This window comes from Trichoderma atroviride, chromosome 3, assembly GCF_020647795.1.
Source record: "Trichoderma atroviride chromosome 3, complete sequence".
Taxonomy (NCBI): Eukaryota; Fungi; Ascomycota; class Sordariomycetes; order Hypocreales; family Hypocreaceae; genus Trichoderma; species Trichoderma atroviride.
This window is the reverse complement of record NC_089402.1, coordinates 5,102,672-5,128,893: the sequence shown is the minus strand read 5'-3', so window position 1 is coordinate 5,128,893 and position 26,222 is coordinate 5,102,672. Positions and strand designations below refer to the sequence as shown.

General features: G+C 49.8%; 11 protein-coding genes across 12 annotated transcripts; 7 read left to right on the top strand and 4 right to left on the bottom strand.

The window, feature by feature from the left end:
- Nucleotides 1-806: 806 nt before the first annotated feature.
- Nucleotides 807-1,004, top strand: TrAtP1_007016 (uncharacterized protein; the record flags this gene model as incomplete). Its single annotated transcript, XM_066113356.1, has 1 exon — nucleotides 807-1,004. One exon carries the CDS (start codon nucleotides 807-809, stop codon nucleotides 1,002-1,004), a length of 198 nt encoding a protein of 65 aa, XP_065969442.1.
- Nucleotides 1,005-1,297: 293 nt separating this feature from the next.
- Nucleotides 1,298-1,669, top strand: TrAtP1_007015 (uncharacterized protein; the record flags this gene model as incomplete). The annotated part of the gene is made up of 1 exon (XM_066113355.1): nucleotides 1,298-1,669. One exon carries the CDS (start codon nucleotides 1,298-1,300, stop codon nucleotides 1,667-1,669), a length of 372 nt encoding a protein of 123 aa, XP_065969441.1.
- A 1,681-nt stretch (nucleotides 1,670-3,350) lies between these two features.
- On the bottom strand, nucleotides 3,351-4,659 carry TrAtP1_007014 (uncharacterized protein; the record flags this gene model as incomplete). The annotated part of the gene is made up of 7 exons (XM_014082192.2): nucleotides 3,351-3,740; nucleotides 3,801-3,938; nucleotides 4,005-4,120; nucleotides 4,180-4,238; nucleotides 4,315-4,337; nucleotides 4,469-4,539; nucleotides 4,620-4,659. 7 exons carry the CDS (start codon nucleotides 4,657-4,659, stop codon nucleotides 3,351-3,353), a joined length of 837 nt encoding a protein of 278 aa, XP_013937667.1.
- Nucleotides 4,660-5,944: 1,285 nt separating this feature from the next.
- TrAtP1_007013 (uncharacterized protein) lies at nucleotides 5,945-7,082 on the top strand (the record flags this gene model as incomplete). Its single annotated transcript, XM_014082193.2, has 4 exons — nucleotides 5,945-6,026; nucleotides 6,100-6,310; nucleotides 6,372-6,522; nucleotides 6,573-7,082. 4 exons carry the CDS (start codon nucleotides 5,945-5,947, stop codon nucleotides 7,080-7,082), a joined length of 954 nt encoding a protein of 317 aa, XP_013937668.1.
- A 487-nt stretch (nucleotides 7,083-7,569) lies between these two features.
- On the bottom strand, nucleotides 7,570-8,234 carry TrAtP1_007012 (ribosomal protein P1; the record flags this gene model as incomplete). Its single annotated transcript, XM_014082194.2, has 4 exons — nucleotides 7,570-7,616; nucleotides 7,690-7,825; nucleotides 7,934-8,008; nucleotides 8,166-8,234. The coding sequence occupies 4 exons, from the start codon at nucleotides 8,232-8,234 to the stop codon at nucleotides 7,570-7,572; spliced, it is 327 nt and encodes a 108-aa protein (XP_013937669.1).
- Nucleotides 8,235-8,964: 730 nt separating this feature from the next.
- On the top strand, nucleotides 8,965-10,579 carry TrAtP1_007011 (uncharacterized protein; the record flags this gene model as incomplete). The annotated part of the gene is made up of 5 exons (XM_066113354.1): nucleotides 8,965-9,181; nucleotides 9,246-9,646; nucleotides 9,715-9,848; nucleotides 9,943-10,342; nucleotides 10,412-10,579. The coding sequence occupies 5 exons, from the start codon at nucleotides 8,965-8,967 to the stop codon at nucleotides 10,577-10,579; spliced, it is 1,320 nt and encodes a 439-aa protein (XP_065969440.1).
- A 370-nt stretch (nucleotides 10,580-10,949) lies between these two features.
- Nucleotides 10,950-11,594, bottom strand: TrAtP1_007010 (uncharacterized protein; the record flags this gene model as incomplete). Its single annotated transcript, XM_014082196.2, has 4 exons — nucleotides 10,950-10,997; nucleotides 11,060-11,214; nucleotides 11,288-11,343; nucleotides 11,416-11,594. The coding sequence occupies 4 exons, from the start codon at nucleotides 11,592-11,594 to the stop codon at nucleotides 10,950-10,952; spliced, it is 438 nt and encodes a 145-aa protein (XP_013937671.1).
- A 1,211-nt stretch (nucleotides 11,595-12,805) lies between these two features.
- TrAtP1_007009 (uncharacterized protein) lies at nucleotides 12,806-13,111 on the top strand (the record flags this gene model as incomplete). Its single annotated transcript, XM_014082197.2, has 1 exon — nucleotides 12,806-13,111. One exon carries the CDS (start codon nucleotides 12,806-12,808, stop codon nucleotides 13,109-13,111), a length of 306 nt encoding a protein of 101 aa, XP_013937672.1.
- Nucleotides 13,112-13,957: 846 nt separating this feature from the next.
- Nucleotides 13,958-16,532, top strand: TrAtP1_007008 (uncharacterized protein; the record flags this gene model as incomplete). The annotated part of the gene is made up of 4 exons (XM_014082198.2): nucleotides 13,958-14,002; nucleotides 14,183-14,394; nucleotides 14,504-16,089; nucleotides 16,156-16,532. The coding sequence occupies 4 exons, from the start codon at nucleotides 13,958-13,960 to the stop codon at nucleotides 16,530-16,532; spliced, it is 2,220 nt and encodes a 739-aa protein (XP_013937673.1).
- Nucleotides 16,533-18,075: 1,543 nt separating this feature from the next.
- TrAtP1_007007 (uncharacterized protein) lies at nucleotides 18,076-19,462 on the bottom strand (the record flags this gene model as incomplete). Its single annotated transcript, XM_014082200.2, has 2 exons — nucleotides 18,076-18,604; nucleotides 18,672-19,462. 2 exons carry the CDS (start codon nucleotides 19,460-19,462, stop codon nucleotides 18,076-18,078), a joined length of 1,320 nt encoding a protein of 439 aa, XP_013937675.2.
- A 1,654-nt stretch (nucleotides 19,463-21,116) lies between these two features.
- Nucleotides 21,117-24,652, top strand: TrAtP1_007006 (uncharacterized protein). Of its 2 annotated transcripts, XM_014082201.2 has the most exons (4): nucleotides 21,117-22,167; nucleotides 22,236-22,261; nucleotides 22,322-23,199; nucleotides 23,257-24,652. In XM_014082201.2, the coding sequence occupies exons 1-4, from the start codon at nucleotides 22,001-22,003 to the stop codon at nucleotides 23,824-23,826; spliced, it is 1,641 nt and encodes a 546-aa protein (XP_013937676.1). In that variant the 5' UTR covers nucleotides 21,117-22,000; the 3' UTR covers nucleotides 23,827-24,652. The 2 variants fall into 2 exon arrangements, with proteins under 2 accessions (XP_013937676.1, XP_065969439.1); XM_066113353.1 differs by having other exon boundaries at nucleotides 21,117-21,295; nucleotides 21,397-23,199.
- The last annotated feature ends 1,570 nt before the right edge of the window (nucleotides 24,653-26,222 follow it).

The window sequence follows — 26,222 nt, the reverse complement described above, 5'->3', positions numbered from 1 at the left end:
TACAATGTCGGCTATCACAACGAGCACCACGACTTCCCCGCCATCCCTTGGACAAGACTTCATTCTCTGTATGAAATTGCCAAGGAGTTTTATGAGCCCCTGCCTCACCACCAAAGCTGGAGCTATGCCATCTGGCGATTCATCTGGGACGAAAACGTTGGCATGAGCTGCCGCGTCAAGCGAAAGGAGGGTGGTCGATTGGTCGGTGGTGGCGCCAAGTGGAAGCAGTCCGAAGTTGAAGCCTAAATGATGTCAAAATGATAAAGGTGTTTCATGTCCTGTTGTACAGTCGGCTTGGTGAGCTCAGTGCTCGGCTCGAGAAGGGTAGAATTTTGTAATAAGTGGGTTTTTGAGATATACAAAAGTGCTCAGTCTCTCTATCCTTGGGCGTTCAAAGGGGTATGGGCAAAGACAAAGGATGAGCTAAGACGGATTAACACCTCTAGATAAGGGCTATAGATTCTAGACTGGCTATGAGAAATGAAGTTTATTGTTGTTCAACAATTTCGAGTTTGTAAATCATATGGCGCCTTCCAACACCAAGATTAACACTGTACGCTTCAATGGATCACATATACCTCATTCCAGAGGCACCTCATCCCGTGGCCCAAGGACTCGTGCTCTCTTGTTAGACAAATGATCCGCCAGAGACTCCAACTGCACGTCCCGAATACAGACAACCGAATGCACTACCGTAGAAGAGAGGCGCCACGACCACCAATGCCAGAGGAGAAGCAGCTGCCATCTCAGCATGGGCACCTCCTTAGCTACCTCTAAAGACTAATGACATTGTTATCGCCATCGCCATGGTTTTCTGCTGCATCTTGATCAAGGGGCTTCTCTTTGAAGTTATTCTCAACGACCTGCAGAGTCAAAGTTCTTTGGCAGTGAGGAAGAAACAGCTGACATCAAGGGGTTTGCCCCCCGTCGTGCTTTGGTCCAAGCAACCTCAGGGAGAAGCTCATCCGGAAAATGAAGAGGATACCGGAACTGCGATATTGTAGATCAAGATGTGGAAAGTAGTAGTAGGCATCTTTTCAGGATCCTTGCCCCTGCTCCTTCATGCCCTGCCGAATTGCCTTCATGGCAATACACAGCCGGTCCAGACAAATCCGACTCGCCCATAAAGGATGCCGGCAACGGTGCCTTGACCTTTTGCATAAGAATGCCGGATGCCACCAAGTGTCGGGATGCCAAACAAAGAAGCAATCAACTTTATACTGGCCTCTCCCAAGCTCCATATTGACGAAATTATACACCACTTCAGCAAAAAATCCTCTTTCGCCCGCACCTCCAAATGAAGTCGGCACAATTGGTTCGCCAGAACTCCTCTCGGATATTCTCCACGTTTCGATTCACTTGCTTCATCTGCAAAACAAATTTGCTCCATGATGACTTTATGCACAGCGACTTGGCCATGAGACGAACCCCGTGGACTTTGGGGGTGCCAACTTCCTCCACAGCCGTCTTGATCGAGTCTACGGCTTCAGAGATGGATTTGCCTGAACAAGCTAGTTTTTTTATTTTTTTATTCTTATTCTTTTTTGCATTGATGCTCTCTGCATTTCGCTATACGGCATTTGTAGCTTCAGAGACAGACTTGCACGAAGAAGAAACCGCTGCGTTGATGCCCCCTGGCACTTTGCTCCACGGTCTCTGCGCAAATTGACCTGAGCGTTGGCCAACATTTCAATAACACTCAGCCATCTGCCTGACGCTGCTGGCAATGGCCAAAAAAAATAAAAAAATGCGCTCTTTGCCACTGTCGAGTAAGTTGTGAGTGGCATCGAGCAGGCCTGGAAGCTGCTTGTTGAAAGACTTGAGCACCGCTGCCTGACATCTCGCTGCTTCGCCCTCTTTGTAGTTTTTTTGTAGAGACAAGTTATCCAGCACCCCGATTATGTTATTCAACACTCCAGCTGTAACATAGGCTGCTGCCGCTATTGTTGCTGCTACTGCTGCTATTTCAAAAAAGTATTTGGCAACTGTAGTAATGTTGAAAGGGTTACGTTTGCTGTTTTCGGGGAGACTCGAGAGCAACTTTATCTCAAGATAACATCCACTTATTAAGTAACGTCACGGAAAACATTGGGTGGTTTTTTTTTTTTTTTTTTTTGGTTTTTATATGTCGTTTAGAATATATATACCCTTACTCAAGATGAGCGATAAAAGAGTAAATAGAGATTAATAGAGCCTTTCTATGAATGAAGCCGTTGAGCAAAAAGAAATAAAGGATCGTATAAAGGATCGTATAAAGGATCGTATAAAGGATCGTATAAAGAGGCAAGGGGGCAATACCTTCGCTGGCTGGCACACCAAGTTAGGCCGCCAACTTCAGAGGCAAATTGTAGGCGTACTCCCAGGCTCTCCGACACTCACATCGCTTTCTACCCATTCAAAATCCATTGGATCATCGCGCTGGGTTTTTTGAACCAAGCGCGCTGCTATAGACCACCCGCCATTATTGTTTGCATGACCGTCTTTTTATGCAGCCATGAAAGGAGGGTATGCATCAAGGAGCGCCTGGCCTTTTATACTAACCATTTTTGCTTCAAAAGATGATCTTTTCGAAAAGCCTAGTAGGATGGTTATTGTAGCTGCTCTGTTGCGCGCCTGCATTACCGATTAGTGTCGCTATTAGGATGGTGGTTTCTTCTTGATGGACTTGTACTGCAACCGTCGACTCTGGCAATAATTCTCATTCGAAACTGCTTAATCAATAAGACTTAAAAAGAACAGGAAAAAGGGAAGAAGAACAAGGATCAAAGGCACGCCTATCAGATACTAGAAACTATTGCCAAGAAAACAAATAAAAAACAAAGACAAAAAAAAGAGTTAAAGTACAGAGAACTCGCGACACAAAGCTCGACTCACTCAAAAATAGCTTCGAGAGGTCAAACGTCAGTGATGCTAGCCCTGCTTCCTCCACAGCCAACCGTATTCTTTGCCCAAGATATACGGAAAGTATGCCATGAATCCCATTACTGCGCACTTCCTACCCATGGCTCTCGCACAGCTTTTTTCCTTTCTCAACTTTCGTACAAGCAAAAAAAAATCAAAAACCCCCCGTCCCCTAAGGTGAATGCGCCGCCGTTATCCCACATTCCACTACGTAGAATGGTGACGATTATGCGCCCAAAAGAAGCCCTGTCTGTCGTCATCAAGACTGAATATTGCCGTTGGACATGTATTTTTCAAAATCAGGCATCCAGTGTTAGGCAGCGATGCTTCTCCAATGCAGCAGGTATAACTCCTATAATTGATCCTCCTCTCATGCCTCTCGCCTCTATCAGATTAGGGAAAAAAAACACAAAGTTGCGTGTTGCTCATCATCAAGATAGGCCTAAATTTTAGAAAAAGATGTAGGCAAGAAGGAAGCTGACGAGACATAAAATAGCAGCAATTTGAACGGGCACACCCTCGACGCCTTGCTTGGTTTGTTGAGCAACTGCACCGGAAGCACCCTTCTCACTGCCTGAGCTACCCTTGACGTTACGCTGTCTCAGGCCGCCATTCTTGTAGTTTGCCAACTCAGCTTCAAGCTGGGCAATCTTGGCCTTGAGCTCGTCGGTGCCTGACTGCAGTGTGCCGGCAACGGCAGAAGCAGTCTTGGAAGCGGCCGACTTTGCGGTTTGGGGCCTGGAGTCGTCGTCGTCCTTTTCGTCATACGGGGGTGGTGCGGGGGTTCCTTCGCCGCTTGGAGATGAATAAGCTCGAGTAGGTTCGGGAGTGTCGTAAGACTGGTGGGCTGCTGTTAGTTGCATGAACAGAATTTAGCCGGGACCGAGATTTATACGCACTCCATTCACCGCTGCTTGTTTGATGGGTGTCGCAACTGCGAGAGCTGCACTGGGGCCATGGTCGGGGCTGTCGCCGGCAGCAAGCCAGTTGACTCGGATCTTTCGTTCAAATATGGCGGCCTTGTCTGTAGACTCGAGCTACAGGCGTAGGAATGTTAGTTTTTGTGCCTCTAGATAATGGATGCTATGGAGGCGGTGGCTTACCACTGAGGCAATGGGAGCGAATTCCTTGTCGGGAGTGATGGGGGCGGATTGGACGAGAAACTTGTCTCGGCACTTGGCATCCAGCGGAGGATCAGCCTTCATGGCCTGCAGGAGGACTATGCCAGTGTCAGCCACAAAATGAGACCTGCTGCTCGCCTGTAGTATTCCAACGTACCAGTGACATCAAAGTCCTGCCCAGGCTCGATACGGCCCGCATTTGGTCGAACACAATATCTGTAAAAGGGGGGAAATTGTCAAATCTTGCTTCCAACGAGCCAGCACAGAATCGCAACGGGAGGATTAATCGTACTGCTTAGGAGCCGTAGTTTTAACCTGGAGAAATGTTTGTTAACAGGGATCATGATGAAACAGGAGGTATCCACAAGCGGGCGTAGGTCAAAGCAGAGAGCTGAAGAAAAAGAAAAAGAAAAAGCCAAAGGTGGCATATTTGCATAGCCGCATACCTTGAAGGCCAAGGGCGATGAGCTTGGGTTTTTGATCTTCAAGATCTGCGAGACCTCGACAGTAAAGGGCCCTGTGCACAGCCGACCCGTCAACGGTTATTCTGACGTCCAAGTGTCCTAATGGACACGAGAAAGGCGTAGACAAACATACGTCTAAATGACAGCTCAAGGGGCTCGATTTCGACCGACATGGCGGAGTAGGAGGCGGATAACAAGCTGCTGCTGAGCTAGAAGGAGGCTGTAGGGAGATTCTCGGGTTTAGATCGAGGGCAGGCGAGCCACGGGTCGGGAGGAGAAGATGTCGTCGTGTCTAGATCGATGGCGCTGGTTCGGCGGGGAAACGCGGCGGAAATAGAATTTAAGTTGAACAGCAGAAAAGGGAGACACGGAGAAACAAGAAAGAGGAAGGGGGGAAAAGAGCCTCGTATGTCACAAAAAAAATGTTATAATGCGAGCAAGAGTGGCGTGGGAGAAATGAAAGCGTGTGCTTGGTGAAAGTCGGGCACGCGGGCTATTGTGTGATTACAAAGAAGTGATTTGGAGACGTTTCTGGAGACGTGATTGATGGCATGTCGCTTCGGCTTCGGGGCCCCTGTATCGAGATTGGCTGGCGAGGCTGAGCTGGCCTGAGTGAAGATTGCGGGCATGACTAAGCCGGGTTTCAGGGACGTTGGGTCCGTGCAGGGCGATGGACAGTGTTCAAGCTTCTACGGATATACGAAGTAGATCTTCGAGTATGTCTCTTTGGTGAGTAGAAAAATAAGACAAAAAGTCACGATGATTATACCATCTAGCTGGCAGATAGTGCACTCGATATATACTCGATTAGCATCGTGTGATGCATTCACGTGTGGCAGTCCAGACAAGTCATGGAGCTCTAAATGTTGCGTACCTTCAGCGGGAGGTACTAATACAGCGTATTGGCTGCTTGATGGCCATCACATGATAAAATCTTAGTACTCCATGGCAAACCATTAAAGTGCATTGCCCTTTTTTACTGTCACTTGTAACAATCTTTCATCTATTAACCTAGTAGGCAGGTATTCACACAGTTCAATGGCTCCAAGCGTGCAACTTCAATTCACAATGTATGCAGCTGCTCTGTCAGTGGCGTTGACGCCATCTTACGTAGCTGTTGGTACCTAAAAGCCTGCAAGTTACAGCACATTAGGTACCTACAAAGCTCAGCCAGCGTCAAGCAGCCGCTTACCAAATTCAATGCACTTTGTTTTGTCTCTCTCTCCCTTCTTCTATCTCACATCACTACTACCTGATCTTCAAAGCCCAATCTTCAGGGCAGCTACATACACTACTACTCTCTTCCATCCTCGCTGCCCCCACTCCACTTCCCATTCTGAGAGCTGCTGCCGTTCTCTACCCCACACTCGCTCATTGCCTTCACGCCTATTTCATCATCCAAGGCCACGCCCCCAACTTCATCATCCCCGATTTCTCCAAACTTCAAGAATCGCAAACATGGCTTCCGATCTAGATACCCTCATTGACATGGGCTTTGAGCGAGCTCGAGCCGAACTCGCCGTCAAAAAGTCTGGAGGGCGTAAGTGGCCTCATGTTCCCAGCATCTCCGGCGACTCATCTCATACACGTCTTTACTTACAAATTCACAACAGTACAGGGAGCCTTGCAGTGGCTAGAGGATAACCAAGACAAATCGCTGGAGGAAATCCAAGCTGCTGCTCCAGATGACGATGAAGAGGAGGACGAGACCAAGGCAAAGATTGCAGAGCTGGAATCCGGCCAGTCTGCCAAGTCGCTTATCTGCAATGAGTGCGGCAAACGATTTAGGAACCCCGATTTGGCCAGTTACCATGCTACCAAGACGTATGACGTTTCACTCCCTACTCTTCTCAGCCTCGGGCGGTTTGTGCTAACGCTGAAATAGTGAGCATACAGATTTCTCCGAGTCTACTGAGGAGATTGCACCCCTGACAGAAGATGAGAAGAAGGCAAAGCTCGAAGAGCTGAGAGAGCGACTCCAGGCGAAGAAGGCCGCTCAGGCAGACAAGGACAAGGAAGATGCAAAGCGCAATGAGGTGATGACCTATTCCCTCTCATCTCATCTCTCACTCTAACATTTGCATAGAAAATCCGACAAAAATCCACAAAGGAAACCCAGGAGGCAAAGGAGGAACTTGCACGAAAAGAGCAAATCAAGGAGGCCATGCAAAAGCGCAAGGAGAAGCTTGAGGAAGCCGAGGCCAAGAAACGAATCAAGGCCAAGATCGAAGAAGATAGGGCCGAGCGTCGCCGCAAGGCCGAAGAGGCCAAAGCTGCCCGCGAAGGCAGAGCTCCCGAAGCCGCATCTTCCTCTTCTGCTGCTGCGCCGGCCGCTGCCGCTGCAGCCCCCCGACCAAAGGCAGATCACACAGAGGCGAAGCTAAAGCTGCAGACTGACTCGGGCAATATCATGAAGACGCTACCCGCAGAGACGACGCTGTTTGAGCTTGCGCAACAGATACAGAGCGAGACTGGACAGCCGGTGACGACATTTACGACTACGTTCCCCCGAAAGACGTTCCAGGGCGATTTGGACATGTCCAAGACGCTAAAGGAGGCTGGATTTGTCCCTTCATCTGTGGTTATTGTAAAATAGACTGCTTTGGAATGCCGTTGAGGATGGATCTGCTGGCAGGGAGGGAATACGAGGAGGCACTGAACGCAGGCTGGCTGCGGGAGCACCCTTTTCGCTTTTGTCGAACCAAGGGTTGCACATTCAAGAGCTTTAACCACTAGATGAACATAGCGTCCACGAGCATCAATCTCAAATGTTCTTTTCCAATCCCATCAAGTTCAAAAGTCACCAAGAAAATTCCAAAAAATGTGATCAAAAAAAATTCTTTTTATTCTTCCCGAGTCATTCAGTTGACCATTTGTCCCTTCCGTGCGTGAACTCCGTCGTGTGAGAGCATTAATCATATTATCCTTATGAAAAAAGCTACTCTGCCCAGGACGCGGGATATAGGCGCCCACTCCATCCTGAATGCATCCATCGATGTGTATAAAGACTCCGAAGTGCCCTGCAGTTGAAGTACAAAGAAGCAATAGAGAAAACAGTCGCCGCAACAGATGATGTTGGCTGTTTAGTCGAAAAGACCGAAACCCATATCCTCGTCGGACTCCTCCTTCTCTGTAGAAAATTATTAGCACATAAATTCCACAGTCTGCCGGATAATGGGAACCGGAAAACGGCCAGTACGCACCCTCAACCTTCTCCTCCTCGGGAGCGGCCTCAGCGGCGGCACCGCCAGCGGCAGCGGCAGCACCAGGAGCGGCAGCAGCACCGCCACCAGAGCCGACGTTGACCAGGAGGTCCTTGATGTCCTTGCCCTCCAGAGCCTGTATTGCGGGAAAAACCATAACTCGTCAGCGTCCATAATTCAATTTCTCATTCGGCGTTTTTCATTTGTTTTCGTCGAGTCTGTGTGTGTTTCTGGATATTCGTACCTTGGCGAAGATGGAGGTCCAGATGGGCTCAACCTCGACCTTGGCGGCGGTGATCAGGGTCTGAAGCTTGTCGGCCTAGAAAATTAAGAAAAAAATCGTTTAGTATACGAAATATTCCCATGGCGTTTTATATGTCATGTCGCCTCTTTGCTCGCGGGGCACATAATTATTTTTTTCGAGATTTCTGCGCCCCAGACGAGGGACAAGGCGACGGGGATATGGAAGCACTCACGGTGATCTCAACGCCATCGTCGGCGAGGATCAGGGCCGCGTAGGAAGAAGCGAGCTCGGCGGTAGACATTGTGTGAGATTTGTCTGTGCGGATTTGGGAAGATGTCAAGTCTGCACGAGAAGAGAGTAGTGGTTATGGACAAATCAATTATCACCACAAAAGGCTGTAGAGGGACCACAAAAAATTGCCCTGGTCGAAATTCCGGCGGATGGAGGGCTTGAAGACCTAAAGCGCTGGGGTCAATGGTTTTTCCGCGTGCCGCTCGGATGCCGCAAGCGGGGGTCGGCGCTGATTGGCTGCGGACGGCTCCATTTGCGCCCAGCCAATCAGCGCGTGCAGGCCCGCTACAGGGCGAGGCCGCCCGACCTGCGCAACGTCGTCACCGTCTGAACTCATCCAAACGCATTCCACAGCCACCCCACCTTGGAGCTCAGCTTCCCCACCAGCGCATTGAACCAAGGCAGCGAGGTTGGCAGTATTGCGACTCTCTGTGTTTGCGATCCAGGATACTATTCCTGCTCCTTTGGCCTTCTTTTCCGAACTGCACGACAAAACTGTTACCTCTGAATACGCGCCGCGGCATCTCCGAGAAAATCTTCCCGGTCCAGATCCTTACGGCAATCAATTGGCCGACGAAGCCCGGCACCGGGTATCGGATCGATCGTATATCTATATCTCTGTTCCCGGAAGACCTGGAATCAAGCGTGTCGACGAAGTCTATCCATCGCCATCACATAATCGGCTTTTTGGAGTGATCGCGCAGCTTTTGCCATCCTCTTTCAACCTTGTACAACACAGCATGGATACCCCCGCTGTACCTCTGCCGCAAGATGCTCGGGAACAGGCGATCCTGGACAGTCTTGTTGTCGTCCGCGACAAGCTCCTACTCCTGAAGCAGGACCGTACCACATATATTCGAAGCCAAGACATACTCCCGCTCTATGACGAGACAATCACAAGGGTAAAAGAGCTCAACGAGATCCGTACTGAGACGGGGAGCAAGGAAGAAAATCGACGTAAGTCAGATCACGCTCGATAGCGTGCGGGAGAGGAAACGCGGGCTAATGTATAAACGAATAGTTGACAAAGTCTTGGAGAGCTGCTTCCAACTGCTGTCCCTATTCTACCTTACTATCGGACGCAACAACGAGATCCCCGCAAACTACGCATTAACATCAACCATCAAGAGACTGCTTGACCACTTGACCGAGGCCGATCTTTATTCAGCCAAGGATCTCGGGAGCATCAAGGCGACGCTGGCAAACCTTTCTCTAAGCATAAGCCAGGCAAAGTCCCGCGACAACAAGGCTGAGAATTACCCATATCTCCTCGAGCTCCTATCAAAGCGAGTGGAGAAGTGCCAGGCTACATTAGAGAACCTCCAAAAGCGATTAGGACGCATCGGAGAGCCTCTGCTTGCAACGCATGAGAAGCTGATTTCTATCATACGATGCATTTCATTGGCAAATACAAAGGCCAAGGTATGTACCAAAACGAATATCCCTTTGAAAAAAAGTGTTGAACAAGGTTCTCAACTCGGCCTGTATAGTTCTCGAGCAACGAAGTTCAAAAGTTTCGAAAGCAACTACTCGATATCGGAGAGAAGCGTAAAGATGGCCAGTTTGTCGCCGAAGATGGATCTGTCCCCCCCCGGCTCTGTGGAGACTGGAGAGCTCTACCAACGTTGCCTCAAATGGTCTGAGATAGTATTGGAGAGGTACGTATATGAGACGCTACCTGGGGATATCTTTTGAACAGTCTAACTGATCTGCTGCAGACAAGGAGTCATGCCAGAGCCATTCCGCCCAACCTACAACACCCTGGTTGGTATTCGCAACGAGCTGGAGAAGCTATCATTGACACAAGCCTGGGCTCTGCGCGAGACAGATTTATATGACTTCCAACGCCAGCTGGACAAGATTGACGAAAGCCGACAAAACGGAAACTTTTATGATGACAGAGGCAGACCAGCCGATCTGTACACGCAGCGAACGATGCTGTATTTGACGAGACGAAGCTACGCCTACATTTACTCTTTCATCTTAGCCTCAGAGCCGGTTTCTGAGGCACTTCTGCCCATCTATAACCAGCTCCAAACTCTCAAGAGATGTCTCGTTGAAGTCAGGGACAGTGGCGGCGTCTCTTCAGTCAGAGAGCTGTATCCTTACAGCATGAAGGTGTGAACCATTGGAGAACTACAATATTGAAGCGAATAACTGTACAGTGGACTGACTTGTTTCAAATAGCTCAACTCTCTCGATAACCTCAGAGTGGACGGCAAGTTTGTTGTTAATGGCGATATTCCCGAAGGTCAAGGTAGTGTTAGTGAGCTCCTTGCTGAGTGTTTCGACCTCAGCTACGATTTGAGAGTCGCAGCAGAAGAGGCAACAGCGGCTTCTGTTGATGGCAATTAAATGGTACTTGGGGCACAAACCGTTCATTCCGTATGGCGGCTTGGAGAAATGGACTCTTTGGGGCCTATTATTTTTCTGACACTTTTTTAAAAGTCAGTCTTAGTTGGGTCGCTTTTTGGGGAGTTTAGTGTAATCTTTCTTCTTCTTTCCCTTTTATCATTTTGCATTGGGGTTTCTTAAGGGTCTGGAAGACATGGGGGCCGTCCAGCGATGGTGTCTGATCAGCTATGCTGATGGGATGATGGCCAACGGGGACATCGGATACATCACTATTAATCTGCTTTGATGGCATTTACTTTTTTTTTTTTTTTCCGTTTGATCAGATGAATCGATCACGACCCTTGCTATCTATATAATGCTTCGCTTTCCTTCATTGTAAGGGGAATCTGAATCCGCACTTTAGGGGATAGATTTGGGTCTGATTGGTGTATAGTGTCAGTCTCTATTGCTTCAATGAAGAACAGCTAAAGTCATTCTCACCTTTTCAAAATCCCATACATCTGCCTTGACGTAGATATCGTCCTTGAGCATGTTTTTAGCTTCCTCTGCAGACTCTGCAACCAAAATCATGACGGAGCCAGCAAAATCCATGTTTTCGGCTTCGTCATTAACAGGAACGTCATGCAGAATGGCACCTGTACATTGACATTTGATTAGCACCCGTGTACAAGGTTGAAGAGTCGAGGAAGATTCGAAAGATTTACGTACCGCCCATTTTTAGCTTGCCTCCCTCAAGGGTAGGAGTCATGTCTTTGAAGTGCTGACTGTATTGCTCATAGTCAGTTGACTACCTACTTATTTTACTTGCATAACCGAGGGAATAGGTATGTACGTACGCTCTCACTTCGAGACGCCTCTTCCGCGCCTCGGGGCCAGGCTTGTCTGGGAGGATGACCAGAAACTCATACGCGCGGCGAACTTCTGAAGTGGCCATTGTGCGGATAAAAGAAGGTCGCTGGAATTGAGCTCGGGAAAAGGGCGAGAGCAAGCGACGGGTGGCGATCCTGGAGGCCATGGTGGGGGGGTCAATAGAGGGTTTTATAGTATTCCGCAAAAGGCGAGAGAGATCTGTAAGCAAGAGAAAGGACAAGAGTAAGTATCGGGGTATTGAGAGGGGCTGACGTGCAGTATCGGCTCAAGAAAGGCATAAGCAGTGATAAACGGGGATGCATGGAGGATGGTTGCATTGCATTGCGTCGGGAGAGGGACAGAAGGCTGCGCGCTAATGTACAGCCGAGGGATTTGTCTTACTCTGTTTGAAGCTATAGAAGGAGCAAGCTCGGAATGCCAATTGGGTTATGATGCCCGGAAATAGACAATAATCGAGGGAAGCTCTGTATACAAGTGGTTTTAATACACGAGCGAGGCTGCGGTTTCATGCGGCTTCCAATTGGCTTGAGGGATAGACTAGCCAGTCAAGGCGCGCCCTTGATACTACGATTGACTGTTTACAGGGTAACTGCAGCGTGTATTAGTGATTGAAGTGTTGTTTAGACAGCTTTTGTTTCCGGATAGCGGCGCTAAGAATTATATGTCGAAACTGCCCCTCTTTGTTGGGCACCAATCCGCATTGCTTATTTGTGGATAACTGGCTCGGCAGCGGGACAATACATTGGGGCGCCATATGCTCTGCCAAGTTGAAGTGAACCGAGACAACAAAGGCCCTTGTTTGATTTAGCTTGGACAAGACGCAATGCATCATTTAGCAGTTCCTTGGTACCTAGGGATTCAAGCGCAAGCTACCCCACAGACCCTTAGGGGTTGCCTCGAGCAGGAAACACTCCAAACCGAAACTCAAAATTTAGCTTGCGCTGATGTCGTCACGGATCTCGATTCTCTGAATTAGCCCAAGCTATCAGATTGCAGGATGGAATCAGCAGAAGAAAGATGACTTCAAACTAACGTTATGTATGATGAGCATCTACGCTGTAGTGCACATAAGATTCCTCAAAGAGGGCTATGCAGAGCTACCGTTGCTGGTATCATTCGGTTATCGATAGGAACAGATCTAAGATTGGACTTGTTTGGAGTAGTGCCCTACGTCATAGAGCATTCGAGGATGATCACTCGTGTGCCTCCCGCAACTTGAGCTCTCAAGATGAAGAACCCTCAAGAATCACCATCATCATCATCACAACCACTATACTCATGCTCAAGCAACGCCCACGAAGCAACACAAGACGACTGCCTTTGCCCACAACATAAAGAGAGCAACTCGAAGCTTCAATGGCATACCGAGTGCCCCACGATAGAGACCGTCGTGTCCACATCATCCTCCACCAAGACGGCGCGGCGGTCACCGTTCTCGGCGTCTTCGAAGAGCTACAAGACGCCAACCGGGATTGTCTGTTCCAAGCTACGCAAGCGGGCATCCAACTGTTACAAGAATCACCTACTCAGGGCCCCGACAAGTACCACATCACCCCAATCGAGCCCGCGCGGTGGGATACGCCAGACGGCGTGTCGTGCTGGGTCGAGAGCCATACGGTGGAACCGAGTCGAGTTGCGGGATCTAACCTGAAGACGCGCTGACAAGGGCTGAGGGTTGGAATTTGACATGACGAACGAAACGAGAAGCACAACAATTGTGATGAAATAAAAAAGAAGGGAAAAGTCAGAGAAGAGATTCAAGTCAACTTGAAGGGACACGGGAGGAAGAGCTTTGGTTACATTGAAATAGCGATATGCAGCAGCTTGGACATCAAACGGCAGCACTGAATTATACCCACTGTAGTCTACGTGGAGGTGGCGAATGGAGGGCACATAAGCCGGGAATATTTCCTGCACAATGTACGATTAGCTGAGAGTTATGAATGCACACGGTATTGCAGCATCTTGCATCTCTCGCTCTTCCTTTCTCTTAAGCACTTTGACGATGGGATATAAAACCCAAGGTATCCTTAATGTTATATACATGTATTTTTACAGTAGCATCGTCTATGAGACACCAGCTCCGCCTATTTCGCCGTAGCGCCGCCGAGCTCGAGCGGGAAGCGCTGAAGATTTGGCGGGGTACTCAGCACGTTGCAGGGCCCAACCGCCGCCAGCTAGCGCCGCAGCCCCCTGAAAGCTGCCCGCCCCAGTTGCCTGACCAACTCCAAGCTGCGCCCCAATAAAGTCGCAAACGCCGCGTGTGTCGTCTCCCCCCATCCTGCCGAAGACCATCTCACATCTGGCCTTCTTTTTCCCCACGTTTCCGGAACGGCCAGTCGCTGCATTTCCACTCGCGAGACGACGTTGCTGGAGCCTTGCCAGCATTAGCCTCCCTCAGCTTTGGTGGCCTTGTCCGTGCATGGACAGACGCCGGCATTGCATGACTTGCGCCGCGATTCGGAACCATCGTCAGTGTCAGTGAGGCGTCTTTGTGCTTCTCCCGCCATGGCCGAGGTGGACGTTGCGCCTACCTTTGGCGCAGAGCTCAAGGTGCGTGTGTGAGTTTGGTGATGGAGGGGCTGTGGCAGCTGTGGAAGCTGTGGAAGAAGGATACAGGGCAACGAGGGTGCCAAACAGGAGACAGCAGCCGGGGGCCAGGCTGGAGCTGCTTGGAGCCGCCATCGTGATACATCTTCTGGGCGCGATGCTGACCAATTCTGCGGTTTCTAGGACGGCTTCAAATCCGCCAACGCCTGGGTCAGCAATGGAATCGCCTGGCTCGACGAGATCCAGCAATTCTACCGCGAGCGAGCCGCCATCGAAAAGGAATACAGCGCAAAGCTCGATGCGCTGGCCAAGAAGTACTTTGAGAAGAAGAACAAGAAAATCTCCAACCTGAGCGTTGGCGACAACCCGACCTTGACTCCAGGCTCTCTTGAGAGGTGAGTCCCGAGAGATTCCGGCGACAAGAGATGGAGAGTGCGGCATATACGCTGTGCTTGGCGTGATATGACACGTTGTGAAAAGGCGCTGACAATGCTGCGCCAATAGTGCTTCCCTAACCACATGGTCTACTCAGCTCACCACCCTCGAATCCCGCGCCACCGAGCACGATCGCTATGCGAGTAACCTTATCTCCCAGGTCGCCGAACCCCTAAAGTTCTACAACGCCCGATTCGACGAGCTGCGTAAGCGCCATTCCGAATATGCCGATAAGCTCGAAGCTGGCCGCGATGCCTGCTATGCCGATTTGCGCAAAGTCAAAGGCAAATACGACAACACATGCCAGGACCTCGAGAGCAAGCGCAAGAAGACCGAATCGCATGCCGACAAGGCCAAGGCACAGAGCGCCTACCAACAGCAGCTCTTTGACATGAACAATGCTAAAAACACCTATCTCATCGCCATCAACGTCACCAACAAGCAAAAGGAAAAATACTACCACGAGTACATCCCCGAGGTCATGGATAGCATGCAAGATTTGAACGAGTTCAGAACTTTAAAGCTCAACTTTTTGTGGGACGTAGCAACTCGGCTGGAGACTGCCATGCTTCAACAGAGCAACGGACTCATCGAGCACCAAGGCAAGGAAATCCAGCGCAACCTGCCCCATCTGGATTCCATGATGTATATGCGCCACAACATGGGCGCCTTCCATGAGCCGCCGGACAAGGTCTTTGAAGCCAGCCCCGTCTGGCACGATGACGACCTCATGATTGTGGATGAGACGGCCAAGATTTACCTGCGCAACGTACTAACAAAGTCCAAGTCTCAGCTGGCTGAGCTGCGGAGAGAGGTGGACAAGCAACGAAGAGAAGTCGATACCGTTAAGCGGCTCAAGCAACGTGTCCGAGAAGGCAAAGAGAAGAAGGACGAAGTTGAAGTTATCCGCGCACTATTCGCTCTGCAAGAAAATCTCATTGCTGTGGACCAGAAGCGACTTACAGCTGAAGTTGAAACCACCACCATTACCTCTGCAGTTGGTGACGTTACGCTGGGGGCTAAAAATCACAACTTTAAGGGCCAAACCTTCAAGATACCAACCAACTGCGACCTGTGCGGAGATCGCATCTGGGGCTTGAGCGCAAAGGGATTTGACTGTCGAGACTGCGGTTATACATGCCACAGCAAGTGCGAGATGAAGGTGCCTGCGGACTGCCCTGGCGAGCTGAATAAGGAAGAGCGAAAGAAGATCAAGGCAGAGCGCCAGGCTGCCACTAACAGGCTTCTCGCACCTGATGCAGCATCTCCAGCGCACGTTTCCGAAGACAACCTCACACGATCCAATACCATGAACTCGGCAAGCTCACAGTCATTACGGCAGTCCGTCGTGTCCGCACCACAGACGCCATCAGAAGACACGCCTTCCGAAACGCCACCCAAGGCGACCACACCTGTTGCGGCAACCGCCAAAGCTGCTGCAGTCGCTGCAGTTGGTGGTGCGGCTCCCCCAAAGAGGAACAGAGTAATTGCGCCTCCTCCCACGGCATATATCTCGCAACCACCAGCGGGTAGCACGAATGGCATTGCAGAGAGGGAAGAAAAGAAGGGCAAGATGCTTTATCAGTTCGATGCCGGTGGAGATGGAGAGCTATCGGTGGCAGAAGGCAAGGAAGTGGTGGTCTTGGAAGCAGATGGTGAGTGCCAACGAATTCTTCTCTCTTTTGAAAGTCCCTGATAACTGATACATGTGCGTGTTACAGATGGTACTGGCTGGGTCAAGGTCCGCGATGGCTATAAGGAAGGTCTCGTACCAGCGACATATATCGATCTCAACGTTGCGCCATCAACACCCGCCGCATCGGCCCGTCCTTCCTCTGTTTATTCCACGTCAACCACATCATCAATAGCCGCCGCTTCGAGGAAGAAGGGCCCTGCGGTGGCGCCCAAGCGAGGTGCCAAGAAGCTGCGATACGTAGAAGCCCTGTACGACTACGTGGCACAGAGCGAAGCCGAGCATTCCATGACGGAGGGCGAGCGTTTTGTGCTGATCAAGGACGACCCCGGCGACGGCTGGGCGGAAGTCGAAAAGGCTGGCGTGACGGCCAGTGTCCCAGCCAATTATATCCATGCTGTGTAGGTCAGATGGCATGGGGTGAGATGGTAGGAGCTGATGTGCTGTGCTTTTTTTCTCTGTCTTTTCACCTTCTTTCCTCTCTTCACATTCAATCTCTAAAAGAGTCAAAAGGAGTAAGGTCTTTTGGTGCCATGTTTGAGGTTACTGTGGAAAAGCAAAGAGCCAGTCTTGAGGGGAGAAGAGTATGATTTAAAAAAAAAAAGTGGAAGATTCGGGAAAAGAAGGAAATGTGATAAAATCAATAGAGTTGGGGGGACAAAGAGATTCATCATACGAGCCCGCTAAAGGAATAGCAATGGTTGAGAAGGGGGAAGGAAATCTCGAGACGGCGCTGACGAAAATCGTATTGCGTGTGTGTGTATATAGAATGACGAGCAGCAATGGGAGGAAGAAAAAACTCTTGGATTTTTTTCATGGGATGATTTGTTTTGAAGCGTTTTTATCTGATGATGGGTCGGCCTTTTTTTTTTTTTTCGCTTTGGTGCTTTGTGTTTCTTTTTTTTTGTTTGCATTGGGAGGAGTACGGCTTGGAGGGGAAACAGAGATTGGTATATATATTATACACGTGAGATTTTTGTAAGCTTTGGGAGCCCATCAATCATTCAAATGATTTCTATCAGCTATGATTGTGTCCTCTATTGGGGGTTGAGTTGACAGCTTCATTGGTCAGGTTGTCAAAACTAAATACTTGGCAATGAAATCATCACGATTGCTTGAAAACAGGGGGAATATAATACAGAGAAATGGGTATATATGAACGATTTGAACCACTGCAAAGCAAGGGGTTCGTCTTCAGTGCCAAGTCCAGTACCACGTAGAGGTGAGTGAATCTAAGTTACAAAAAATCTGAAAGAAAAAAAGAAAACTAGCGCTGTATAACACTTATACACAGGATGAACCTCTCCTGCTTCCACGGTTCATCCTTTAACAAATTCATGTCCATTTGCCTGCCCTTCCGGAGGATCTGTTTTCCCCGGCAAATACCCCAACCTTTAGCCAGTCTTTCAAATGCAGCGAAAGCGTTAAAAAAAAAACCTTGGGATATCGTGGATGCCCGTATTCCCCCCTTGTCACCCTGTTCCTGATACCCTGTAAAACGCCTTGGGGGGAAATACATGTAAAAGATAATAATGTCCATCTTCTAAATAACAGAGACACCCGCCCTAATGTAGAAACGAAAAGAAAAGAAAAAAGAAAAAGAAAAGAAACCCGTTAGCTCCTGATATGCGTTCATTGTATAGGTGATAGTTGATCCCATTGATCGTTCCAGCAGATTGAGGGAATCGTGAAAAGGGGAAGGAGAAGAGAGAGAAGGGGGGGGGGACAAGTCTATGAATTATATAATTGTGTCTTTGTGGAAGATGGGATATATGTGTGTCAAAATGAGAAAAGGGGAAGAGTTGAGATGAAGGGGGTAAAAAATACAGAGCGGGGAGTGTGTGCTTTATGAGTCTCATGGGATTCATGTTGACATATAGCAATCTGGTGTCTCATCTGCCACATTATGCATTATGCAGGAGGAGCAAAGCGCATCGGATAGAGGCTCCTAAATCATCTGTGCCGTGGGGGCTCCGAGCCCATGAGGATTAAGGCTATGATTTAGCGCATCTTGCAGCTCCGCGATTTGCGCCATCATAGATAGAGAGTGCTCTTGTTGCTGGTCCACCTCGGACTTGAGCCTCTCGTTTTCCTCTCGTACCCGCTTGATCTCCTCGCGGAGATCAGAAAGCTCGTCCCCACCTTGGCTACTTAGACGGCGTTTTCGCTTCGTCCCAGATTTCTCGCTTTCATTGTCGTCAGGAGAGGCGGCGGCCTCAATAGGAGATGCCGATGTATCCATGTTGGTATGTACTCGACGAAGATGCTCGTTAAGATTCTCCTGTCGAGAGAAGCCTTTGCCAGTATGTCGCTTGCAGTTGGGATGCGGACAGTTGACAGTGTTCTTAGGGCCGCCGTGCTTGCCATGAACCTCTCGCTCATGTCGGAGGAGACCGCCAGAGTATGTGAAGCCAGGGAGATTTTCACATCCTTCGGCCGGGCAGCGATAAGGACGTTCATGCTTGTCCATGTGCTTGCTATAGGGCGTATGCCGTTAGTTTTGAACTTGGCAGATAGTGGGGGAGGGGGATGGGGTTCACGTACTTCCATTCGCATTTGCGCGAGAATGCACGAAGTTCCTCTTTACAATCATCTAGAGGACAGTGGAATTTCCCATCCGACTTCTTGTGAACTTCACGCTCCGGCTTGATGATTGGCTTTATTCGCGATGACGGAGAGGACATGTCGGTTCGTGGGAGCTCTTTGCTTTCGTGTATGGGATCTGGCAGCGGCGGCGCATGTAGTGCAACCTGGAGAGGCGATGAGAACTCTGGTGTGTCGAGGTCTAGTTGAGCTGCTTCTTGAACGACAGCATCGTCATCAACTAGGATATCTCTTTCGTCCCCCATGACGCCTCTGTCATCCGGCAGCATGGACGCTTCTGCGGTATAATGGCTGAGGTGCTCGGCAACATCGGAGTCTGTGAAGCGTTGTTCGGCGGCATGGTCATGCTCGTCGCCTATGGGGGGATAGGCGCCCTCATGAATGAAGGATCGGGGCTCGTATGCGACGCTCATGGTGGCGTGTAAGTCGGAGATGTACCCTAGCTGGAGTTTCGGGTGACGACACAGCACTTTAAGCTCAACGATGTGCTGGAGACTCGGCGATAGTGGCGCTCCAGGTGACAAGGGCGCAGAGGCTGCGCTCGAGGTGCGGCCTCCAGGGCAAAGAGCGGCAGCTGGCCGTTGGCTTGTGGTTTCTGCGACCTGGGAATTGTAGCTTGGCCGGCTGTCGATGCTGGTACTCTTAGTTCGAGGTCGGGATGATGGCCTGAAAATTCTGGTATGAATGTTTTGCACAAGGCCCTCTTCAGCTCCGCCCAGAGAGCAGGTCATTGGTCATTAGTCAGCCCTGCGGTCACGTGGTGTGGCAGGGCGCTTGTGGCAAGTTAGCTACAGTATGACAGGGGAGCTGTGGCAGGGGAGCTGTGGCGAGGAGCCGTCGTGGCTGGCTAAGTGGCTGAGCTGGTTTCGTTGTAAAGACTCCACTGTTGACTGCCTGTTTCTTTGAGCTCCCTCTTGAAGCTTCAATCTATCCATAAACCGTGAGACTGGATGCGCTACCTCGGCCCTTTAATAAGTTCCGAGCTCATTTAGGCACCGAGGGGTGGTGTCTCTAGGGTGACTGGTTTTAGATGAAAGATAATCAGCCCGCGGCCTCCATCTTGATGCGCTCTCCAAGCGAGTGACTCATTGGGAAGTTCTGACGCACGCGGGGCAAACTATACCAAGAACGCGCTGCGCCCGGTTGAGTGAAAGGCATAACGGCTTGAGAGCTTTCATGTTTGGTCGACCAGGTGGCAACCGAGGCATTGCTAGCTTTGGTATGGCACCTTTGTGTAAACCAGGTAGGCCCAATAGCTTGATACGACCTCCCTTGTGAACAGCAAGCGCCAGGCATAGCTCGCCCCAGCTTTGGTAGACAGCTGTATGCTTGCTTGCCTAGACAAAGAGAAGCCATCCATGTCGGAACGCCCTGCGCAAAGCGTAGGGCCTCGTGGGATGAGACCCAGCTGGTCGTGTTCCTTGGCTAGCTGGCTGACGCTAGACTGGGAAAAGGATGAAGCTGGCCAACGAATGCTTCAGCTTCCAGGTGGCCGTCGGCCTGATTCATAAACAGGAGGCTGATGGATGGCTAGTAAAGTCTGCCGGGGCCGAAGATCCTCGAGGCTTATGCAGGACTTTGAGGAAGCCTCTGGCATCCCATGTGCCCCTGGCGTTCTCTCCGCGTTTATCCACAGCGGAAGGACGAAATCCTGCTGAGCGGCGATGCCTATTTGGCAAGTTGATGGTGGTCCTTCTTGGGATAACCCTTGTTGTACAGCCTGGAGATGGGAGCGATGAGAAATCCAGCCAACATCGTTGAGAGGGTGAGGCCATGACCAACCAAGCCCTTTGGATGAGATTGCTACCCCCCCTTTTCACCCTTCTCGTGGTCACTTGACATACACGAGATACTCCAGGCGGTGGTTACAAACGTTCCGCAAATAACCCTGTGCGTGCGTAACTATGACAGATTCCGTGTAAATGCGGAAAGTTGGAGGGCCATCCTCCGCATGACCTAGGTAGATAGAGACCCGGCAGTCGCCTTGTACGCAAGAACAGGCATCAGGACCAACCATGTGAGGCGTAGGCGGCAAAATTCAGTGAGAGGCTCTGGGCGAAGACATTGATAAGACGTCGAGAACCTCTGGCCTGAGGCGGCCTGATGAAGGTTTTTGAGAAAGAAATTCTGCAGCAGAGCCGCAAAAACGGGTGGATTGAAAATGAGGCTGTTGGGGGTGGTGACTTGAATATCAGGCATTTACGCATATACCTAGGTAGACAGAAGGTGAGGCTGGCGTCAGATCCTCAGGCAGACACGATGCAAGGGCAGCAGCGGTGGGAGCTGCAGCCGAATATACTAGCTGGGATTTGCAGATGTGCACAGTGTAAATAGATGGAGATGGTGATTACCTTGCACTGGAGCATCTATTATAAATCATTGTAAGTCACAGTATAAAAGCAAATCAGACATCTTTAAGACGAGAGTTTGAGTCAAACAGCAATGCTATTTTGAGACACGAAAGCAATGCTGCAAGCTGAATCAGTGCTGCCCACAATTACGGAGCTCCCAGTATTAGAGTGAGGATTAGAGCTGTATCCGCTATTATAGACCTCAAACTACAAGTATGAGCTTCCAAGGTGAGCCCCCATGTACAAAATGCGAAATAAGATTCACATATCTGAATTTCTTGAGATACACAAGGCCAATTACAATCCTTCTACAGCTTGACGTTTATACACATACCGCATGCTATTATTATGCGAGTATAGCGTCCCTCGAGCTGCATCCGACGCTGTGGACCCGCATGTCTTATCAAGATCCGATTGCCGAGCCACAGGAAGCTTCACCGAGCTTGGAAATGCGACAGCACCAATTACCTATTGCCATCATCTAATATCGCCCATGCAGCACGATAGAGAGGATAAAAAGCCTTTCTGCCTCCTGGATTGATGTCTGATTAGACTGCCAATAGTCCATGCATGTATCCATAATCTGTGCTATCCGGTCTCGGCCCTTGTATATCCTTGGCCTGGCGCCGTCCCGTTAGAGCCCTCGGCTATGTTGGAAACGGCAGAATTGTTGAGATGGTTAATCACGGCAAGATCGAGCCACCCACTTTTCTTCCAGCTCTGGATCCTTCTCCTCCAACATTTTCTGATTTTTCATTTACTTATTTTTTTCCAAGTTTGAAATCTCAAAGAGCTCAAATTATTCAAATAGGCTCTTTTCTTATTTGAGTATATTTTGCGGCCTTTTTCGTCACAGAGCTCTTATCGTCGCGCCGGTCGGAAATAAGCCCTCATTGCAGCGTTTGAGCGCCGTCCACCATGGCCTCTCAAGCAGCACCGCCTGATGGCGATTCTAAAAATCCAAACACCACTGAAAGTGTTGTGTTCTCTCCCTCTGCATCATCTCATGGTGGTCCCGAGAGTCGAGATGGGGGTGATATCCGACCGGCCGACTACGACAGCGAAACGGTGGAGAAGGTCTACAGGTACTGGGCTTTGCCTCATCCTCAATCTTATACGGAGTATTTGCCAGCTAACTCTGACTCTCTGCCAGAAAAATTGATCGCAGGATTATCCCTCGTTAGTATCATTTTATTTCTTAGATCACTCATCAGAGAAGTCTAGCTAATTCAACCCCAGCTTTCTGGATCCTGTACTTTCTTTGCTCAGCAATTCGTTCCAACATTGGCATTGCGCAGACAATGAACAGCGACGTGGGCCATGACTTGGAGACCGTCCTTGGGCTCACCCCCAAAGATGTATCTACGGCACTTGCGCTGTTCTATGTCTCCTACGTCATCTTTGATTTCCCATCCAATCTCATCATGAGCAAGCTCAGCCCCCGGGTCTGGATGGCTAGAATCGTCTTTGCCACTGGAGTCGTTGGGTCATGCTTCGCGGCTGTGCAGTCCCCTGCGAGCCTCAAACTGCTACGTTTCCTCCTGGGCTTGGTGATCGCTGGCATGTGGCCGGGCATGGCGTTTTATCTGACCCTATTTTATCCGCCATCTAGGACAGCCAAGCGAATTGGCATGTACTTCACCGCCTCGCAGGTGTCTGCGGCTGTGGTCGGCCTCGTCTCGGCGGGATTCCAACTCATGGATGGCGATGGAGGCTTGGTTGGATTTAGATGGATGTTTCTCATCTACGGGCTCGTTGCCGTTGTCTTGAGCTTTGTGCTGCTATGGTGGCTGCCTGACAGACCCCTGGCGCCAGGCGAGGCGAGGAAGCGTAACGGCCTGTTCAAGTGGCTTCCGGCCACCCCTGAAGTTCTCCAAGGTGAAGACGCCATAGTTCATTACTCTGAGCTCAGACGCGTGTATCATGCTCGCCCATGGGGCGTCAAGGATCTCTGCCTTGTGCTGCTTGACTGGCGGCTGTGGCCTCTATGCCTGATGTACTTTGGAGTAGTCGGAGTCGGAATCGGCACTCAGCTCTACGGATCGGTGATCATTGCTTCAATCCAACCACAGGCGAGCGACATTGTCGTTAGCTTACTCTTTGCTCCTATCTGGATTGTGAGTTTCTTGGCATCTTTTCCATCCACCTATTGCTCCTAACATTGTATCCTCTAGATGGACTTGATCGCCATTCTCCTGGTTACGCCGCTTTCCGACCGCTTTCATCGTCTGAGGCCCTTCTTCTTCTCAGCAGCCGTCTGCATCCAAATCGCCGGCTTATTGACAACGACTTTTGCTGTTCAAAACGGGTGGGCTCGCTATGGAGGCCTTCTGATGGTGGGCTTTGGTCTAGGACCAACCGTCCCAATCTGCATGACGTGGACTTCGGAAATCTTCCAACGCCGGCATGGTGAAGTTGGTGTGGCAGCCGCAACAGCTCTTGTATCCGGCTTGGGAAATCTAGGCAGCGTCACCACCACATATGCTCTATACACTGGGTGGCCTGAGGATGCCAAACCGGGGCCCCATCGATTCCGTAAGAGCAATCTTACAATGATTGGAATCCTCGGCATTAGCATCCTTAGCTCCCTGGTCATGCTGATCCTGCTAAAGGTCGTGGGAAATCCTCCTAGCTCCAGGCTTAACAATACTGGTTCTCCCAATGCGCTCGAGGATGGCGCAGCAAGACGGGAAGCTGTGCAGCGCGGCTTCGGGAAGCTTTCCCGGCGAGCCCAAGAGGCCTAGATCGCCCTTCTGTGAGGCGTCATCACTCAAGGCAGCAACAACAGCCAAGATTTAGCCTTCAACAACAACAACTTGGCACTGACGACGTCTTCACCTCCCCACAATTACCATTCTTACATGGGTAGTTCAACCTGCCGTTTTGCCTTTTCCTTTGTTCGAGGGCCTTCTCCACTTATACGGGCATCCTTGATATACACTCTTTTTAATTCTTCAGCCGCCTCTACGACCCCTCTTTATGGTCACACTCGCCTCTTCACTCGAGGTAGCCACTGGTGGGTTGCTGCCTTGACCGTTAAGGTGACAACACCATCACGCTACTTTCCAGAGGGCGAAGCGATATGAACTCGAGAAGGGCCTGGTTGTGGCAATGCTTTCGCGCTACCCTTCTAGGCCATTTTCAAGGGATCTCGCAACGTATGCCTCGGCACCCGCAACATTATTCACATGTGTCGTCTCCCTCTGTTACGGAGAGGCTTGAGTGCGACACTTGTATCCTCTTTTCCTTTTTGCATTTATTTTTTTGCTTTTTACAGTTTATATGATACCCCATCAGCGTTTAATACCCGCTGTCTAACGAGTGGAATGTGTACGGAATGAGAAATCTCGACAGTGACAGTGCTTCTACGCCATCGCTGGGACGGCGTGTTTGGACCGAGGCTCAACTACTGACGACAATGCCAGTGCGCTATCGTTGGAGAGCCTCGTGGGCAATTGCTCTTTTTTTGTGTTATTAAAGAAATACATATACGCCCTTTTACAAAATAGGATAGAAACAATACAGTCTGCAGTCTGGTGAAACAGTCCATGGCTGTTGATATTCAGTCTTCCCGGCTATACAACATGAGGCATCTTCAAGTGACAATTGTGCATATTATGATCTTAGGGCGCAATAAGAATCTTCTCGTATACCAAGTAATCCCTTTGAAGGGATCTAAAAATAGAGCCACGCTCACTATTGTAAGTAGGGCAGAAAGTGGGATGATGGCTTCGTTATATCCGCTCTATGTAATTAGCTTGTATAAGAAGCCTCTCGTATAGTGAAGCATTTAGGGAGGAGATAATGAGAAGTGTCTCAGCATGTCGACTCCCCCTTCCGCACGAAACGTTGAGAGGCCAGCATACGAATCTTCGGAGTAACGGAGACAATGCCCTTTTGTTTCAAACAATCGGTCTGATCGACAGGGGTTTGGGCAAAGCAGCACTCTGGACGTGTCTTTTACTAGCCCCTTGCTTTACTCGTTTAAGTTTCGTAATTACATGTTGGGGTAGCTTGCATTCCATTCTCAGTCTCTGCAAGGGGCACCACATGGCAGAGAATACATGATGCTATTAATGCTGATATACAAGTGCAGACGGGAACATGGAAGCAATTGGCTACGTTTTCCCGACCATTTATCATCTTCGGTAGCGATCTCGGTAGCACGCATTCGTATATATGGATTATCAAAGCTAGCACTACTCTCTGAGAAGCCAGTTCAATACAGGCATGTCGTGACAAGCAGCTAGCTAAAACGACTAGCTTTTTACGAGTACTGTTGTGTATCTCATGCGTATAAGGCGATTGGCTCACAACTGGCGAGTACGAGAGCCCTGTGAGTAGGACCAAGCATGTAGATCACTGCATGGACTAAGCTAATGCTGCTGGCTTTCTTCTAGAAAGACACTCTGCATATGGAGTTGCGCAAGACGGCTTTGAGCAGCCCGTCTGGTTCCCTCTTGAGAATCTAGCTTATGGAAAGTCGGTACTTGACTTTTCTTGGCGCTCGGTCAATTGTCAACTGCATGCTGTGATGAGTTTTGCCAAGATGTGGTCTAAATTGATGCTTAATGAGGGTAGGGTTACATCTGGCGGCACGCGACGCCCTTGGGCCATGACTGCCTAAATTTCGAGCAGGCCATATCGTGACCTCGTTGCAAATGTTTTCGCGTTGGACAAGCGTTTAAAAGAGATCGGCAGTGGGGAGTCTAGACGTTGGGGCCTGAGATCCCATGATGCGGAGCAAGGTTGGGGAGCTAGAAGGGCGAGCTTTGTCTTAGACATACGACAGGAAGGATTCTTATAGTGCAGGTGAAATAAGGGCACAGAGATTGGAAAGCAGATACGAAAAACAATAAACTATCCAAGTCATAACAAAAGGGTATGAGAGCCAAGCAGGTAGCTAGCTGTCTCAAATTGAGCGGAAGAGAGATTCTTCCGCTACCCGTACCTGTCTTGAAGCCGACTTCATACCAGCGAAAGCTTTACCTCTTCACAAACTCTCATCGACTTGGTTTTTTTTTTTCTTTCTTTTTTTACACACAACTACATTCGACAAATCAAGCTCATGCCGCGAAAAAAACAAGATCATACTAGGGGCGAAAAGAGAGTGTGATGGGTCACGATCCCATCTGAAGCC

Bases quoted from the DNA above. Each gene is read 5' to 3' on its own strand.
- TrAtP1_007006 (XM_014082201.2), top strand. From the start codon at position 22,001: ATGGCCTCTCAAGCAGCACCGCCTGATGGCGATTCTAAAAATCCAAAC. The intron at 22,168-22,235 runs GTACTGGGCTTT...ACTCTCTGCCAG, and splicing joins ACGGTGGAGAAGGTCTACAG to AAAAATTGATCGCAGGATTA. The intron at 22,262-22,321 runs GTTAGTATCATT...ATTCAACCCCAG, and splicing joins TGATCGCAGGATTATCCCTC to CTTTCTGGATCCTGTACTTT.